Source organism: Eptesicus fuscus, chromosome 15 (genome assembly GCF_027574615.1).
Source record: "Eptesicus fuscus isolate TK198812 chromosome 15, DD_ASM_mEF_20220401, whole genome shotgun sequence".
NCBI classification, from domain to species: Eukaryota; Metazoa; Chordata; class Mammalia; order Chiroptera; family Vespertilionidae; genus Eptesicus; species Eptesicus fuscus.
In genome coordinates, this window is record NC_072487.1 from 63,700,626 (window position 1) to 63,718,962 (window position 18,337).

The 18,337-nt window shown below is 47.3% G+C and overlaps 1 protein-coding gene across 1 annotated transcript in view; it reads left to right on the top strand.

Moving 5' to 3' along the window:
- TTLL11 (tubulin tyrosine ligase like 11) overlaps positions 1-18,337 on the top strand; it is a 183,152-nt gene that overhangs the window by 138,182 nt on the left and 26,633 nt on the right. Inside the window, exon 7 of the mRNA XM_054727447.1 lies at positions 12,447-12,698. Coding sequence (XP_054583422.1) covers positions 12,447-12,698 — 252 coding nt within the window. The remainder of the gene's footprint in view (positions 1-12,446; positions 12,699-18,337) is intronic.

Consider the following 18,337-nt stretch of genomic DNA (forward strand, 5'->3'; position numbering starts at 1 on the left):
GGGATGCTGCTCAGGTGCTTTCTTATCTGAGTTGGAATTAAGTTAAGTCCAGCAAAGTTCAGTCCCAGGGATCATTGATATGTGCACAGGCAGTGCATTTCCCATTCAAGTTCTCAGCGGCCAACTGCAGCCGATTAACGTGGGGAGAGAAATTGCAGGCTATCACTGGACCACTGCGGGCATCCATATGCATGAAGCCCAGGGACCTGACTCCCTTGCAGAATTAAGCATCACCTTTAGAGGGACCAATTTCAGAGAGCTCGCTACTCCCCACCCCCACCTCCCCCAACTGCTACGCTGCTGCAGGTCTGCAGGCACGAAGGAAGCCAAGCCGCTTGGGCTGCCCACAAGCAATCTGTGTTCTCGAGGAGTTTGATGGGCTTCTGCCACTTAAGATATTGGTCACATTTAGAAATATTCAGCTCCAGTGAACATGTCATGGCTGAGTATAGGAAAAACATACCATTCTCTCTAGAGCTTGCCTGAAACAACAGACTTGTTCCTGAAACAGATGTTTTGTGAAACCCACTGTGACAGGCTCATCAGGGCTGGAGCCGGGCCAGCACTAGTTACCAGCCTCACAAGGACACAGACGTCTCTGCCGACTTCCGTTCATCCCCCCGCACCTGGGCTTGGAGCAGATACTCCCTGTGGCTCCTCCTTCTGGCTCTTGGGTTCTTAAGTTAAACATTTTACAAACCTGATATTGTAGATGGAGGCAGTTCGCCAGGGGTGCCCTGGGGAGAAGTTTCCAAGATAATGACTCAGAATTTCTTAGTTTGGTTCAAGTAACTTGTGTGGAGGACCTACGGTGCACCAGGCACCATTCTAGTTGCTTTTCAGTTACATGATCTCATAGTAGCTCTCTGAGGTTACCCATTTCAGAGATGAGGAAACTGAGACCTTATATGTATTGATTTCCTAGGGCTACTGTCAGATGTTACCATTAACAGAAATGCAATCCCTCACAGTTCTGGAAGCCAGAAGTCTGAAATCAAGGTGTGTTACCCCTCCTGAGGGACTCTCCCAGGAGCCAACCCAGGTGACCTTGGGCAAATTAGGTCACCACTCTTGTGTCTCATACAAAAATGGGAGTCCTGGTGAGAATCATGGTAACCTCAAAGGCTGTAGTGAGGATCAAAGGAGAGCGGGTGCTTAGCACACAGGCATGAAATCAGCAAGAGCCCAGGCACCTTGACCCCACAGTCTCTGTGGAACCGCGGCACTTACTGCTTCCGCTGCTCGGACTCCCCAGAATATTTGAATCAGAGCCTCTGAATGTAGAGGGGACAGTGGGGGCCTTCTATACAGGTCCCCAGAAACTAGGGTGAGCAAGAGAGAGGAGCCAAAGCCTACTTGAGGGTTTTGAGCTTGGCTCCTTGGGAGGCTGAATTTGCCAATAACAACATGGAAATGGCAAGAGGCCGTTGAGGGGGTAGGGGCTGGGGAGCAAATCCTGTTCAACTTGGATGCAAGTGGGATGTCTGAGTGGATTTGACTGGCAGGTGATGGACTTAAAAGGTGACTTTTAAAAGCCAAACAGAGCTTAAGAATGAAGGGAAGAATTGAAGCACTGTCACGGATGGAGCCTTTGGGGAGGCAGACGCTAATCAGGAAAGAGAAAAGGAAAGGGTCAGTCCTCACCAGTTTGTGGTCGTAGCACTCAGTTTTCTTGCCTGCAAAATGGGCACACTGCTTTATTCTTCCCCAGCTGCATTAGACCACAGATGGGAAACATAGACTGGGCACTGCACTGTAGCAAGAGGCACCCATGCAGGCGCGAGGCCGCCGTTCTCCAAATGCTGAGCATGACACAAGGCACAAAAGGCGCTTTCCCTCTCTCTGCTGAGGAGTCTACATCTGCTCATTCACCAGGTTTGAACTGGCCTTTCTGGTAGCCTCTACATCCAGTTATCACCAAAGGTCTACAGGATAAAAACTGGAATTCCTCCATTCCCTGGCGAGGGGTGTACTTTTGCCAGCAGTTTTTTTAAACAGATGAGAGTATTTCTCTCATGAACCTGGCCCTTCATCCCCCCTCCGCCACCTCCCAAATGTCCCCCTTGCTCCCCTGCAGGACAGGGTAGGTCAGTCAGCGTTGCCATGACCACCAACAGAGGCCAGCTCTGACTTCAGCTCGCTGTTCATTAGTAGGGAAACCAGATGACAGACTCACTTTTGTTTTCTTTCTGGGAGAGGGGGTCCCCACCACATGCACACTGGCATGGAGACCTTGTATTCCCACCAGGTGAGTTGGTCAAGTGGGATATTCATGTGTCTGAATGGTGCTTGGAGAGGCTGCTGTGAAAGAAGGAAGTGTCAGGACTGGGTGATTCTGGCCACTGTTGTCCCAATAAATGCACTGCTCATTAAAGCTGTCCCTTGAGGGAGTAGCGAGTGTGCAGTAGTCTCTAGACCCCGATCTCGGAGATGTTTAAGCTGTCTCGTATTGAGGACCAATGATATATCTGGCATTCTTCACATTTCTTTACATTTGGTGTTCCATTTAATGCTCACTAAAACCCTGTGCACCAATTTCCAAATGAGGAAACTGATGCTCAGAGCAGTTGAGTACCTTCCCCAAGGACACTCAGCTAGTAACTGGCAGCATTGGTGCTAAAACCCAGGCCTACTTGATGTGTAATCGCTACAACTCTGCCTCCCTGCCCTAACCTTATACTTGAACTTAAGCAATCTCTGAGAGTCTCTCGAGCCATCAGGGAGACATCACTGAAAAGATGTACCATGATAACTAAACATTTAGTACTTCTGTGAGAAACAGCTCTGTGAACTGTCTGGATGTCTGCTTGGGGAATTGTGCAATGACAAGTGAAATTAAATACTTTAATGGATTTTGACAACAACTCTGTTAGGGGAATTCAAATTGCATGAAGAAAAAAGTTCGACTTGCTCTCTGGACCTGATTGCTAATATGCATGCCTAATTTATTAGCTGCATTTTTTTAAAACCTAATTTTGTTAGGATCAAAGTTCTCGAAGGAAAAGAACGTTGTGGACTGGAGGAGGCAGTTAAATCTTCCTGGAGGATGTTGGGCTTGCGCTGACCCGATGGCCCTGATTTTTGAGGAGGGTATGCTATAAATGTGTCAAGTGAGTGATAACTACCATTTCTCTAGCACTCCAGCCAGGATGCCTGCCTCTTGTTTTATGTCATCCCATTGCGTCCAGTTTTACAGAAGAGAAGCAGGCTGAGCAATAGTGCGACTTCCCCGAGGCCATTCACTTAGTACAGAGTGGACCCAGGTTGACTATTATTCTTATTACCATAAATTACTTTGGTTGTATTATTACGCTAAGCAATGTCTTTATAGAACCTTAAGCTGAAAGTGACACCCAGAGATTACCCTGTCTGTTTTCTTGCCTTTCCTCATTTATTTGTCCTGAAGAATACGTATCTTACACAGTCGTTTCTCAGCACATCTGCTTTTGCATCACCTGTTACTAGTAAGTGGGGAATACTATGAGGGGAGCAAAAATGGATTTATTTTCTTCAAACGCGCTGTCTATGGGAGAAAGAAGCCACGGGCTTCAGTGGCCATAATGTAAGTTTAGAAAATGACAGATTCCACAAGAAAGGAAGTGCTGTGGGAAATTGGAAGAGTGTATTTCTGGGTGGGAGGGATCAGGGGTGGCCTGTCCTGGCATTTGAAGTGAGCTTTGCAAGGACGAGCAGGATTTGGACCTGGCTGTGGGCAAAGGAGTGAGCAGGACATAGGCAGCCAGGCCGCGAGGGGACCTTGGAGTCATCTCTGTGTGTGAATGAGGTGGCCCCGGGAGGCTATGCAGGGCAGGAAGCAGGTCAAGGACAGGCTTAGGCACCACCCACCAGTAAGGGCCCTCAGAGGAGGAGCAGAGAACAGGAAAACTAGGAGAATGCATGGGCACAGATGCATTCAGAAAGAGTGGCCAACTGCATCAGATGCTGTGAAGAGCTGAGCTGGAAAAAGATCAAGGTCGATGGCAATCAGGGGATCCATGGTCAACTCTGAGAGACCAGTGTGTTTGGAGCAGTAGAGACAGAAACCAGTGTGCTCACACTGAGGTCAGGCGGGAATAGGGTGTGCAGAGTGACTTCCTGTAGGTCATGCTCCCAGGGTGAAGGCTGTGATTGTAGTCTCCTAGTGGGGGGCCAGCAGAGGACCCCCTAGGATTTCCCTAACCTCGATTGAAGCCTAGAAAAAACAGGGTCACACAAGTCAGACAGACCCAGGTTACCACATGATACCGTTAGGTGTGTGACCTTGGGTACTTCATTTAACCTGACTTTAGCTTTGGTAACATCTACCCCGTATTGAGTGCTTACCGCATGCCAGGTGTGGATCTAAATGCTCTGTGTGTATTCACCCATTTAATTCTCACAGCACTGCTGTGACAGGGGTAGAATTATTATCCCCATGACACAGATAAAGACACTAAGACACTAGTAGGTTAAGACCCTTTCCAAGGTCCCCAGCTTGTTAGGGACAGGATTCCAACCCAGACAAGCTGGCTCCAGAGCGTAGGTTAATACCGTATTTCCCTCTTAGGGTCTCAGTGTGGCCTAACCAGGATAATTAATGTATTGGAGAGTTCCTGGCCCATAGGAGGGGCTCAGTAAGAGTTACTCTCCTTTCCCCCTGACCAAGTGCAAATGCAAAGTCAGGGCTGCATTGCCTCAGACAGTCTGTGGGATCAGCTCCATGGTCCTCACTCACTAGTGCAAATCCCATACAGAAAGACACACAAAATTGCCTTGGAAAGTGGGATGCAAATGCCACGAGCCTCTGGGACACAATCCAGCGAAGATGGTTGTGCATTCAACACCTGGAATGCAGGGTTGACCGGCAGGACGCACTGGACTCCCTTGGTGGGGAGCACCTTCAGGGCAAATCAGTAGCAAGTGAAATTCACAAAGCCACCATTTCATCTGAAATCTGAGAGGGAAGGATATTTGATGTGAGACACGCCTACTGAATGCCTGGATCCTCATCACTGGGCACACAGTATACAAAGGAGAATTAGGATCCCTATAGAAAATGAACTGGGTTTAGAAGAAATTGAATGCCAAAAAGAATTACAGTCTCGACAAAAAATAACTTCTACACATGGTTTTCCTCCTATTGTCTGTATTCACATAGCTCTAGACTTTGGTACAGAACTGTGTTTAAACACTAAAACGCTTTGTTTTGCAGATAGACACTAAGCATGTAATTAAAAGGATCCCTTCATTAGCAGAACTAGACAATGAAAGCCCAAGTTGGCCTTCTCTGCTAATTTTGGAGGTTGTAAAAGAGAGGCTAATACAACCACTGATTATGGTTGTCACATAGTGCCTTGCTGTTCTCCAGAGATAGACAGGTCTTCCCAGTAATCGGAGAGAAAAAGAGGAAGAAAGATTCATTCTGGAAGCCAGAAGAAGAGGGCTGTGGTAGTGTAGGGGTTAAAATGTGGTCTCTGGAGACAGCCACCGGTTTCAGTCCCAGCTTATCACTTAGGCAGGCCACTTAAACTCTCCCAGCTTCAGTGTCCTCCAACGTGAACCTGAGCCAATTATTGTGTCTAATTAATTGAATTGTCATGAGAACTCATTGAAACAGTTACTATATTTACTGCCAGATATTCTGAGCACCTACTATGTGCCAGGAATGTATTGAGGCTATAAATGCAGTCATAATAAATGAGAGCACCGCCTGCCCTCCCAGCTGTCAATCTAGTAAAAGAAACAGGCATCAAACAGTTGCACAGATCACCCTTTCAGTCGTGATAATGACTGTGAAGAAAAGATGATGATGATGATGATGATGATGATGATGATGATGATGTACAAATCTGGAAGGTTGTCTAGAAAGGGATGGTTGATTCTATCTCCAATAGCTTTGGGAAGCTTTTTGGAAAAGGTGGCACAGAATCTAAGATGGGAAAGAAGAGCGTTTTTCAAGGGGAAATTGGGAACGAGCATTTAAGAGAGGCGGGAGGGGTGTGCAATGTGGAAGACAGGGCAGTAAGCAGGCAGTGACCAGACGTGCCTGCCCAGTGGGGCCCTGGGCAGCCAGCACAGACAAGGCTCAGAGTTTGAAACATCCTTCTCCGGCTTCTGTAAGAAGCTAGCACGAGCCTAATCGTCCACAGAGAGACAGGGGTGGTGTACTCAAAGGGCTGAGAGGGACTCGGCAACCCTTTGGGGCAAAAGAATTCTGGGCCCTGCCTGCCGGAGTGGCTGGGAGAGCCTGGAGCTTCTCCCTCAGTGCCAGAGTTCCAGCCTCTCTGGCATTTCAGCCCAATTGTGATGTAGTTTTCTCCTTTTTTTTTTTTTTTTTTTAATTTTCTTAAGGCTCTGGACAAGGAATCAGGAGAAGTGGGCCTGCCTTTGCCACCACCTTAAGCAAGTGGCATTGCTTCGACTTCCCCATAAAGAAAAATGAGGTCACTGCTAGTGCCCCCTCTAAGCCCACAGTTCAACTTGCTCTGTATGTGGAGAGAGGCAATTACTTTGTGGCGTTGTTTTGTGACATCAGTATCCCTCAGTAGAGAGCCAGGGTATCAGATAAGGGGCAGAATTCTAGTGGGGCTTGAGAAAATGGGACTCATGTGGGGCTTTAGTTAGGTTGGGACAAGAGGCAGGTGCAGTCCGAGCTTAGGCAGTCTGCGGTGAGATTCCCCAGGTGGCCTAGAGGAACAGGGCCACCGTCTGGTGTCCAGTTACGTGGGCTGGGGTGGGGCAGAATGTCGGAAATTGGTTAAAGAAACTCCATACTTTCCTGAGTTCCCTTGGAGGCTGGTGACTGGACTGGGGGCCTCTCGTGATGATGGCACAGGGGAGATAAAGATGTGGTGAATCTAATCAAGGTGTCTCACAGGTATTGAGGCTGTGCTAAGCACCATGCATTCCTTTGCTCTGTAATTACATCAGTTCTGAAGGTTAGTACCATTATTATTCCCGGTCTACATGAGAGGAAACTGAAGCGGTGAGGCTATCTGACTTGCCCAAGGTCACCCAGGTGGAGAGTGCAGAGCTGGGATCTGCTACGGAGCCTGAGTACCCCCTGCCTCTCCCTCGGACCACCTGGCAGCACCCCTCCCTGGTCTGTGAGACGCTACAGCTCACTAACTGCCCGAGCTCTGAGACAAAGAGCAAGAGGGATGAGGCGGAGACACCCGCTCTGGGCAGAGGGCAGAGCAGAGCCCTGTTAGAAAAGCAGCATATGGGAGGTCTTTGAAAAATGAGTCGTCAATTCCTTCATCCAGAAAATGAGAGGACTGGGCCCCATGAGCCCTGAAGGCCCTCCCAGCTCCACAGTAGTGTGATTTCTGGTTGTGGGAACGGTGGCCATAGAGTAAGCCCTCGAGAGTGTCCTTGTGTTCATGCATTGCCTGGCCTGGCAGGAAGATGTTCCTGCAGATCCCGGGTCAGGCAGCTCTGGGGATTCATCCCGAGCAGGGACAGAGACCTGGCCTGCTGCTGCTGCTGCTGGCCCGTCGTTAATTCACACGCGACAAACTGTGCGTCAGTGATTTATGTGAGCCCAGAGCTGATTTGTTTGGCAATCAGTGGAACAGCCCCGCCCAGACAAGTGCGGGTCCCTCCCAGGTCATCACATGGAGGTCAGTTACAAGCCTCTGAGCAAACGCCTCTGGGTGCTTTCTAGAAAGGCTGTGCTTTGTCCTAAACAGTTGTGTGCTGGGCTTAGGCTCAGCACCCTCCCAGCCACTCTCCCTTGTAAGCCTCACACCACCCCATAAGTCAGAGACTTCTGTAGGGGAGGAGAAAAGGAGTTCAGAGAAGTTGTGTAACTAGGATGAGTTGTAGTGTGGTAAGAGTGGAAAGCACCTGGGCTTTGAACTCGAATAGATCCAGGTCAAATCCTCATGCTCAGCCATTTAGTAGCGGAGCATACTTTGGAAAGTGGTTTAACCTCTCTGAAGCTGATTTTTTTCTCATCAGGAGAAATAGGGCCAATGGGGCCACGTACTGTACCTAATCTATAGGCTCATTGCCAGGGTCAAAGGAGATGTGACAGGTAACCCACCTGGCCCTCAGGTGCTCAGTGCCTGGTTACTCCCGTGCATGGAAGCAGCATCGTGCAGTAGTTAGAAATAAGGAACTCTGCCTCCTGGGTTTCTGTTCCTGATCCACAAGTTGTTTAGTTTGCATCTTTGTGCCTTGGCTTCCTCATCTGTAAAATGGGAGTGATGATAACACCCCTTCATAAGATTTCATAAGATTAATTGTTTTTAATGACAGTTCCTGGCACATAATAGGTGCTGCCAGTACCGTCAACACTGTGTGTCCCTGTTGGTGTTACATGATGCCATGGAAGAAAGTGGCCAAGTGAGTTGGAAGTGGCCAGGCAAGCGTTCAGAGGCCAGCGGATGAAGGGGAGCAGGTGGGAACAGACCCAGTGTGGGTCTAGGTCTTCTAGGGACTTGAACGTCAGACAAAGATCTCTCATTCAGACTTTTTCCTCATCAGTTTGGAAACACATGCCTCACCCATTCTGTAGTCTGTCGCCTTCTCTTCAAATAGCATAGCATCACCATCAAGCAAATGGGGCCTCGGTGATGGCAGACATTTATCAAGTGACAGAGCTGGACGACATGGTAGTTATGTTTATTTTTAGTGCCTTCATCCTCCAACTCTTTAAATTAGCTGCTGAGCTAATTTAAGGGACGTCTGCCACACATAGCTAGCAGTTTCCTCAAGAATGCCAACGTGCATTTGAAATTCCAAGTGACTGTGGGGACAGGTCTCGGCCAAATTTCGGGGGAGGAAGCCCGCTTACCTCCCTTGGCCAGTGCAGCGCCACTGCCCACCAGGCTCTCCTGCTGGATCACAGGATCGCCGGGAACAGGAGCCAGGGCATTCTGTCCCCATGGTCAAGCATTTCAGTCACCTTTCAGCTAGACTTTAGCCGGCATCAGCATCAGGTCAGGGCTTACTAAAACAGATTGCCCACTCGCTCACAGGTTCTGAGTCCACAGGGCTGGGGTGGAGCCAAGAATGTGCATTTCCAACAAGCTCCCGGGTGATGCTGATGCTGCTGGTCCAGGGACCGCCCGTGCTTTCGGAATCATTGACTTGGATGTTCCAGTAGCTTCCTGGCATCACCCATCCCCGATCAGGGTCAATCCCGCTGACAGATTCAGATTCCTTCGTCTTCACCGCACTTCTCTCCCCCAAACCCACCAAACCCAAGCCCCCTTGTCTGACATTCCAGATCCCATGAGACCCAGGCCCACATGGGCTTTCAGGTCATATGCCCACCTGTTTCTCTTCAGGCATACCGCCTCCTGCTGAGACCCAGCAAACCTGCTCTTTCCACATGCTCTGGGCCCCAACTCTGGACACTCACGTGGCCACCTCCACCTCCTCAACGATTGCTATGGATGGGGCTTGTCTTTCCCCACTGGGTCAAGTGCTTCTGGACTGTGCGCACCTCACCTGTGTGTCCCAGGCCCCAGGGACAGGTAAGTGCTTGGGAAGTGACTCATGAATGAATAAATTGTCGAAGGGATGCCTAACTAAAAATGGAAAGTATTTCTCTGAGAGAATTCGAGCGCCTTCTCTGAATCGGCAACTTTACCTTGCTTTGTCTGCCTTTCTCTGTTGTTAATTTCTGGGAATATATATGGCTTATACAGAAGAAGAAAAGTCTTTGCTTTGATTTCAATCAAATTATTAGCATAAGAATTATATAGTGAACTAAACATAGAGTGTTTAGTGAGACAGTCCTGAGTATAACTTCTGATCCCACTATTGATTTGTGACGTTGGGCATGTATTCAGGTTCTCTGGGCCTCAGATTCCTAATCTGTAAAATGGGACCAGTTTCTACCTACCTCATAGAACTGTTATGAGGGGCAAATGAAATGATATGTTGCTTGGCACAATGCTTGAAATATATATAGCAGGTCCCCAGTAAATACTGGTGATTTTTGACAGTTGGCTTGCCAGGCAAAATAGAGATTAGGTGCTTTTTCACAAGAGTTTTAATAAAAATAATTCCATTTTATTTGAAAAACGATAATAAACCATTCTGGGATGCTTTCCCCTATTTTAATGAATCAAGGATACACCAAATTCAATTTTAAAAAACTACCCCAAAGGACTAGTAAACTGGATTTATATTTTTTTACTAGTCACTTCTATTTCATAAGCCCGACATTTCCATTAAAGTGCTATTAAGTAAAAACAGGATTTTATAGTATTTGTGATAACCTGGATCTCAATGTGATAACTGAAATTATCTCCAGCAAAGATACTATTTCTCATTGTTTTATTTCCTCTTATATATCAGCTATATCTTTACTACCTTCTTCCAGTCAAATAAAACCCTTCCCCCTGAATTTGTGGTTTTGAGTCCAGGAAAATGGCTTCTGTGGCTTGGGAGGCCCTTTTCATCTTGAGGTTGTTAATTGGGATGCAGGAAGGAAGGGAATGGTGGTCATCCACCCGCTAAGTGCTGCAACCCTTGAGAGAAATGTGAAAGGCTGTGTGGCTCTGGGGGCAGGTGGGATGCAGGCTGTAGACCCTGGAGGGAGACATCCTCTGACATGCCATCGGGAAGACCTGAGAGGTCCCCATCACCAGGACAACCGAGCTAAGGCCACCACGCTGGAGGGCCTGCTGACTAAATGGCCCGTTGGTACTGATGTCTACCTAGGATTAAGGTTTTTTCTCTAAAATGACATCATTGTGAGACTGTTCTGGAACTAGAGAGGGTTTTGTAACATTGTGAAGGTACTAGATGCCATTGGGTCATACACTTCAAAATACTTCAAAATGGCGAGTGCATGTTATGTACATTAGACCATAATAAAAGGCAATCGATGACGTCATTGGACAGAATGACTCCAAGGCTGCGTCTAGTCACACGTGTTGTTTCTGAGGGAGCACATCACTTAGGTCACCTGACTGTTCAAAGACAGGCCATGCAGACACTCACTCCTTAGCTCAGTGATGGTTCAGGCACAATACAGAACATTGCGTGTCCATGAGAAATTGAGCTCCTGAAAACATGTTCAGTGCCACAGGAAGATACTTACAGCGTGCAAGTAGAAAGATTTTAACTGCGTGTCATGTGATCCTAACTTTACAGATAAATCAAACCGTTAACACAGTTCATCCCTGACTCGTGGGGTTACAAATGGTTTTGATTCCGTAACACATTTCTCAAGTTGTCTACAAAGGGCATGAATTACTATTAGAGCCCATAAAAACGATTTAAAGCAAACAATAAATAGCAGTACTTAGGGTTTTGTAAGCCCCGACGTGCATGTGATGTGCTGCAGAGTAATGATGGCAAAACGGAGTGAGCACTGGTGAGAAGCACGGGTTTACGACTCGGGGCCAGCCAGGGCTCAGAGGTGCCCCACCCTGCTGCGCCTCAATGTCTCCATCTGGAACAGGGGTACAATAACCACAGACTACCTCACAGGGCTGCGTGAAGAGCACACGAGAGCGTGCAGGTGGCACAGTTGTGTCGATTGGCACTTTTTCTGAGCTGTTTTCCTGGTCACTAAGTGAATTCACACCGTACATTTCCCAATCTTCCCTTTAACAACAACTTAATGAGCGCTTATAAAGTTGGTGATTGCCACTTATCCAGTAACTTAAGCGCTAACTTCCAGCAACAGTGCCGTTTGCCTTTTCACATCTTTCTTCCTGTAACCTTAATAGGAGAACATTTCATTTCATCTGAGAAGGAACCACCTGGCTTTTACTTCGTGTCTCCAGTTGAAGGAGATGAGGATAAAGCCAGTTTGGCTGCCGGAAAGTTGCGCCCCCTGGTAACTTGGGCTGCTCCCCTTTGCAGGAGGGAGCATTTGTATCCCCAGAACACTGTTGAATTTTCTTGAATATCAGAATAATTTCATACAACATCCTGACTAAGGAATCACAGTAATATAAGCATTTTTTGTATGAGTTCCAAATAAGAAAATAGTTAAGCCTGAAAATATAATTGTGCCTATTCCTAGAAACAGATAACTGATGTATCTTTGCAAATTGTTCATTTAACCGTGCCTATGGCTTCTTGCCAACCCTCAATGAGATTTTTATATTTCTTAATTATTCAATTACTACCCATAAGTAAGAGTTTAAAAATCAAATCCAGACTGTTTCATAATAGATTATTCTCTTGAATCCTGAGTACATATAGTCAAGGAAGTTGTCCTATTGGGAAACCGGGATGGTAGGACGAGGGAAGCATAAGTTTCCAGTGCAGGCCTGTCCTGGGTCTGAATCCTGGCTTTGGCATGGACTGGCTCTGTGAGTGTGGGCAGGTCGCTTCTCTGAAGTCAGTTCTCTGGTCTTTACAGTAAAAATGGCGACAATACCCACCTCCCAAGGTTGCTATAAATCTAAAGGAAAGATTATGCAAGAGAAAGTCTCTCTGTGCTGTAAAGCCCGCTCCAATGGGTTCAATCGTTAATCCCTTTTGTGCTTCAGGTCTCAGCAACTGGAGAACCCACCAGCGGGAAAGGAAGATCCTTCCAACAATGATCTGGCCATCGCCTCGGAAGGCAACCCCAAGCCTGAGACCCACCTGCCCTCCATCTGCCTCAAGCAGGTGTTCCCCAAGTACGCCAAGCAGTTCAACTACCTGCGCCTGGTGGACAGGATGGCAAACTTGTTTATCCGGTTCCTGGGAATCAAGGGGACAATGAAGTTAGGACCAACAGGCTTCCGTACCTTCATAAGGTCAGTGAGACCAGCCCTTCTGACCTGGGCTGTGGGCAGGGTAGGGTCCAGCCCCACTTCAGGCCAGTCCCATCTGCCCTACTGCTCCTGGGTGGGGGGTGGGGGTTATGGTGCTGGGTCAGGGCCCCCTACGGTTGGATCTGACCAGTGTCGTCTTTGTTGAATGAATGAATGAATGAATGAATGAATGGATATTATGAGTATGACAGCATTCACAACCTTATGTTGTGGTAAAAAAACAATTCTGTGCTACCTTGAACTAGGTCCTTAAACCACATATAAGTAATTCATTACCCCCTGGACTCAGACAGACCTGGGCTTCCTGAACTGGGCTGATGTTCTCCCAGCAGCATGTGGCTGTGTGGGGAGCGTTTATGAAGCCACAGCCAAGAGACAAGTACATCTTTCCAAAGTGTCAGTTTCAGGAGAGAAAAGTTAAATAATTCAGTCAATAAATAATTTAACACGTTTGCTCTATTATAAAGATAACAAGGTTATATTATAGAGTATAATACAAATTTTGCATGATTTTCAAGATAAAACTAGATTTTTGCTGACGCCTGCAAAATAAGCCATTGCCACTTTATCTCTTTAGATTATTCGTTATTTGCCTCTTACCTGGGACACTTGGGGGCAATACAGGAGCACGTGGACGTACTAGCTGTGTAACCCTTGGGCAAATGAATGACCATCTCTGAACCTCAATGGACCTATCAAATGGGGTGAAGCTCCCTGTACCCCAGCACAGTGTGTTGTACACCTCAGACAAACTGTCAGCATTGATGCTGCCATTGTTTTTCTCATCGTTGGTTTTACTATTTCTACCTTGCTCCTCAAAGTCACACCCTTCATGGTTTATTCACTAAAGCAAATAATTAGAAGTCTTGACTCAGGAACCATTTTTGTCCTAGTTTTCTCTAAGGGAATTTTACTCTAGCCCTCTGATGTTTCTGAAAGAATGGTAAACGGCAGTATCAGCAGAATTTTTGCCATTTCAGTAACCCTGAAGTAGTATTTGCTCGGTGATTTTGAGAAGGGTTTTGTGTTAGTTTCAGGGGCAAAAGGAAAGCTAGTGGAAAAGCACAGGCTTTGGGATCTGGCTGGCTTCAAAGCCAAGTGCATTACTGTGTAACTTTGGGCAAGTCCCTTGTCTCCTCTGAGTCTCATCTGTAAAATGGGAACAATCTCTCCTGCCTTGCAAGGTTATCATGAGGTTGGGATGTAATATATCATAAAACACCTGGCCCAGTGCCCAGTTCAGGGGAGCTGTTTGTTAAATGGGCATCTGATTATTATTTCTAGTAGGCAGTTGAAATTTTCAAGAAAGTCAACAGACACCTGTTATTTCCCTGAGAAAATAACCACTCCCTCTGACTCACTTAGGAATTGCATTGGATGTGCAGTAATGGATACCCACCTATAAATGGTTTAGATAGTGCAATTAGTTTCTGTCATATAACAGGAAGTTTGGCAGTGGGGGATTCTGGGGCTGGTTAATGACTCCACAAAGTGATTAGCACCCCACTTTCTGTCTTTCTGCTCATCCCGCCTAAGCATGAGCTTCTAGCTTCAGAGTTGCCTTGTGGTCACAAGGTGGCTGCTCAAAATCCAGCCATCATGGCCAAGTTCCAGGCAGAAAGAAGGAAGAAAAGAGGATGAACGCCTCTTGCTAAATGAATTAGACCCCTTTCCAAAGCTTTCCAGAAGCTATATTCAATGACTTCCATTTCATCTATCTTCTTGGCCACTGCCATCTGCATGGGAAGCTGGGAAATAGAATTTTTCTGTATATATCGCTGTCCTAATATAGTGACTATGAGGAGGAGGAAGAGAAAAATAGGTAAACATTCTCTGCCCCTTTGTGATTGCTGTGGCCTGGGACCTAGGGAAACAGCTCAGTGACAGGGGCCCCACGTCATGAGGGCTCTTGAGGTGCCGTGGAGTGTGCAGGGACAGAGGGGAGTGATGAGGGTGTGCAGTCTTCTCTCACATGACACGTCCGGGGGCTCAGACCTTCTGGAGCTAAGGCCGGAGGTTCCCGGACCCTTCCCAGCCCCTGTGCCACTGCACAGAAGGGTCCACTCAAGACCCGCAAGAGTGAGGGATGGCTCGGCTTTATGTGGACAACAGCCTGGGCGCTGCAGGGGACTGGCCCTGGGAGACCTGCTCTGTCTCAGCCTCGTGTGGGAAAGGACAGTGTCTGGTTTGACCTAACAACTTCTCCCAAGCACCCAGTAGCCATAGGACAATCAGAGACAAATAATGGCACCCCACCTGCCCTCAGGGATTCTCAGTCTAACGGACAGCACACAGGGAACAAGTCATTAAATGCAATCCTTGGCAGAGCCATGGGGTAGCAGACAGAATAGGGGACAGAGGAGGGGACCCTTCCTCTGCCTGGTGGAATCAAGGCAGGCCCCCCAGAGGAGGCAGGTTTGGGCTGTTATAAGCCGGAGTTTGCCTGCGAGTGAAGGAGGCCTACCCAGTCCAGGCATCGGGGAGAGCCTGAGAATGGCGTTCATGAGTGGCTCGTGTTCAGAAATTAGGAAAGGTTGCTCATCAGGCGAAATTGATGGTGGAAACTGAATGCTTCCTTTTTATTCCTAATAAAATTCAACTAAAGTGGAAGATGGGGGGATTAGAAAAGCTAGTGTACCATAGGAATCACAATCTCCGGTGGTTCCAGGAGCAGGCAGGAAGCCACCCAAGTGCAGTGACTGATCTGGAAGAAGGAGGGGAGGACAGCCTGGAGCCTGGAGAGCGCACCCACGGGGAGGAAAGACCTGGGCTAGTAGCCCCCAGCTTGTGATTTTTCGGGAGAAACTAGAACTACTGGTTTCTGTGTAGAACCTCAATATATGTATATCAATGTTGGCCATTCAGAAAATAACTTTTAAACCTTATGGGGGTTCACTGAAAGCGTGGCTGCCCTCGAGAGCACGGGTGTGTGAGCGCCGGTGTGAGAAGCCAGGAGCACAGCAAGAGGACTGCTGTGTCCACACGCTGCCCTGAAAAGAAAGCAATGGGGAATGGTTCTCGCCAAGAAGATTCCTACAATGCGCTCAGACTGGAACTGGGTGACGTCAGAAATATCGCTAGAGATCTGTCTCTGTGTGATCAGCTTTATGCTTTTCCATCCCTTTGTTCTCTATAATTAAGGACATTTGCATGAAAAAATGAATTTGTGATGTTGGAGACTGTTAGGTCCTGCAGCCGTCATTCCCCATCTGTGTTAGTGTGTGTTAGAGGGAGGACAGTGACCGTGAGAAGAGAGCTGATGTCTGCAGGTGGGATAGTGACGTCTGCAGGTGGGAGAGCGGCAGCAGAGCAGACGGGCTCAGACAGTGAGCCACCCCCACCTCCCCCCCTCCTGTCCCCCTCTCCTCCCAGCACACACACACACACACACACACACACACACACACACACACCCGGCAGCAAATGTCCTGAGTAATTAAGATGCAGGAAGAAACGGAGAAAACGTTGCACGGCTGTTAATAGATTTTTCCTTTTTCAAATGTACCAAGAGATCCCAACAGCAACTTAATCATGAAAGACAATACCCTCTGCTTTCAGATTTATCTAAGTATGTTCGGCCTTGCCAGCTAAATTTAACAACAAGCATTTTCTCTTGCTAACAACTATTCTCTCTCTCCTTTGTACTTCGTTTAAATTTCGCTTCATTATGAATTAATAATATTTATGCCATACGTCAAATTGAGCCAAGTGCCTTCTCTGGAGCACTGCTCGGGAGACACATGCTGGCCGGACAGACGGAGCCTCCGTTCAGAGCCCACACAGGGCAGAGGCCGCCCTTGGCTTTCATCGCTACCACCACTCTCTCTCCACGTTCCTCGAACAGAACTGGAGGGAACAAAATAGCCAACATTCCGCTGAATTTATTTCCAGTGACCATCGCTCACAGTGTGCTGCACAGATCAGCAGTTTCAGGAGTGAGTTATGCTAATGCCGGTCCGGCCATGTCCTATTTTTCTCTTCCACCAGGAAATGAGGAATAACGAACTGTCGTTTTCTTGTCTAGACTTAACTGTCTAACCAGCTTTCCCTGTCATCTCCTCGGGAGGCACATAAGAGTAGCACAAATTACCATGAATTAAGTGCCTCTTTCTCTGTCTCCTCTTTATTATTATTTCATAATAATTGCTGGGGTGTGGAGACTTCTCTTTCTCTGAGAAATAGAAATGATCTGGCTCCTCAGTGTGACAGCTTCCTTTGAGGGAAATGCATTTGTGTTGTTTTCCTGCGCCTGGATTGCTAATTTGGGGGCGTCCTGTGTAATTCACTAAGAACACGGTTTCCGAGCATGTCCTCCATCAGGATTTGACATCAGTTCCCACACACTGCACTGCCATCTCTGGAGCCTGATAACTAAACAGTTTGCCGCAACTGGGCTGGTTTCTAGACAATGGAGGCGGCTGCCCCACACTCTGAGCATTTTTGCTTCGTGCAGACTGTCCTGCTTGGAGATCCCCGCTCATCCCTCCGTGGTCTCTGATCCTGATCTCCTTTTAAATTAGAGAATGTTTTTCTCTTTTCCCCCATTCTTCCCCCTTCTCTCAAAAGGAGATATAAATAGGCTTCATAATGGGTAGCTGGGGGGGGGGGTAATTTTCTGAGAGGCAACATGGTGTGTTAGAATGTTCTAGAAGGGAAGCGTAAGGAGTCTTGCCTCTCCTCTGTCATTAACTCCTCCATGACTTTGAAAATCCCCCTCTTCCCTGATGACCTCTTTCTGGCAATATTGTGAGAGTCCACACCTGGGGTTGCAATAGCCTTTAATATGCTATATGCATTATTAACCAGAGTTGCTTCCCCTCGCCCCCTAGGTGTTTAGATAGTGGCTTGTGTTTTTTAAAACAAATATTGATCATTTGTTAGCTTCCACCTTATAGACATGTCTCCAGGTAAAAATAAGCTCCCTCTCTGCACAGAGAAGGATGAACACAAAAGAAATTCTATAAATAGGATTTTATGGAGTGGAAAAAGTTGGCGTCTAAATTTCCCATGAGGTGTCGGTAGTTGTTGAAAGGAAATGGGGATGATCATTTCAAATCCTTCTATACTTGGGATCCTAATGAACTTGAATGATTTGTGATTCTCTCCCATCATCTGTGCCCAAATTCCTTTGATTCTAAAAACAAAACATCTCTTCAAGCTGGTTCTGCATCATGGAGGAAGGCTGGGAGTATTTGCCACTTCCCCACATGTTCCAGGCACTGAGCTAGTCCTCAAAACAGCTTCGTATGGTGAGTAGCCTGATTCTTGTACAAATAAGGAAATTTAGATGCAGAGAGTGTCAGTGACTTGCTCAAGGTCACACAGCAAGTTCAAGGTTCAGGATCCTGTGCGTTTGGCTGTACAGCTCACTTTTTCCATGTACATTGCTAGCCCATCTTTTCTTAGGAATTTTTCTGGCTTCTCATGGTACCATATTGCTTGGACTCCTCTTTTACTGAAGAATTTATTCTTTAATCATTTGAAGAACTGCATCCCAGGACAAAAAGGGAAACTGTTCTTAAGGATTCAGGGTTACCAAGGCTTCTCATCTTTACCCCAGGCTCCGAGGCCACTTCCACTTCCGAGAGTGGTACCCGAGACTGACCCGGCTTTGCATCACT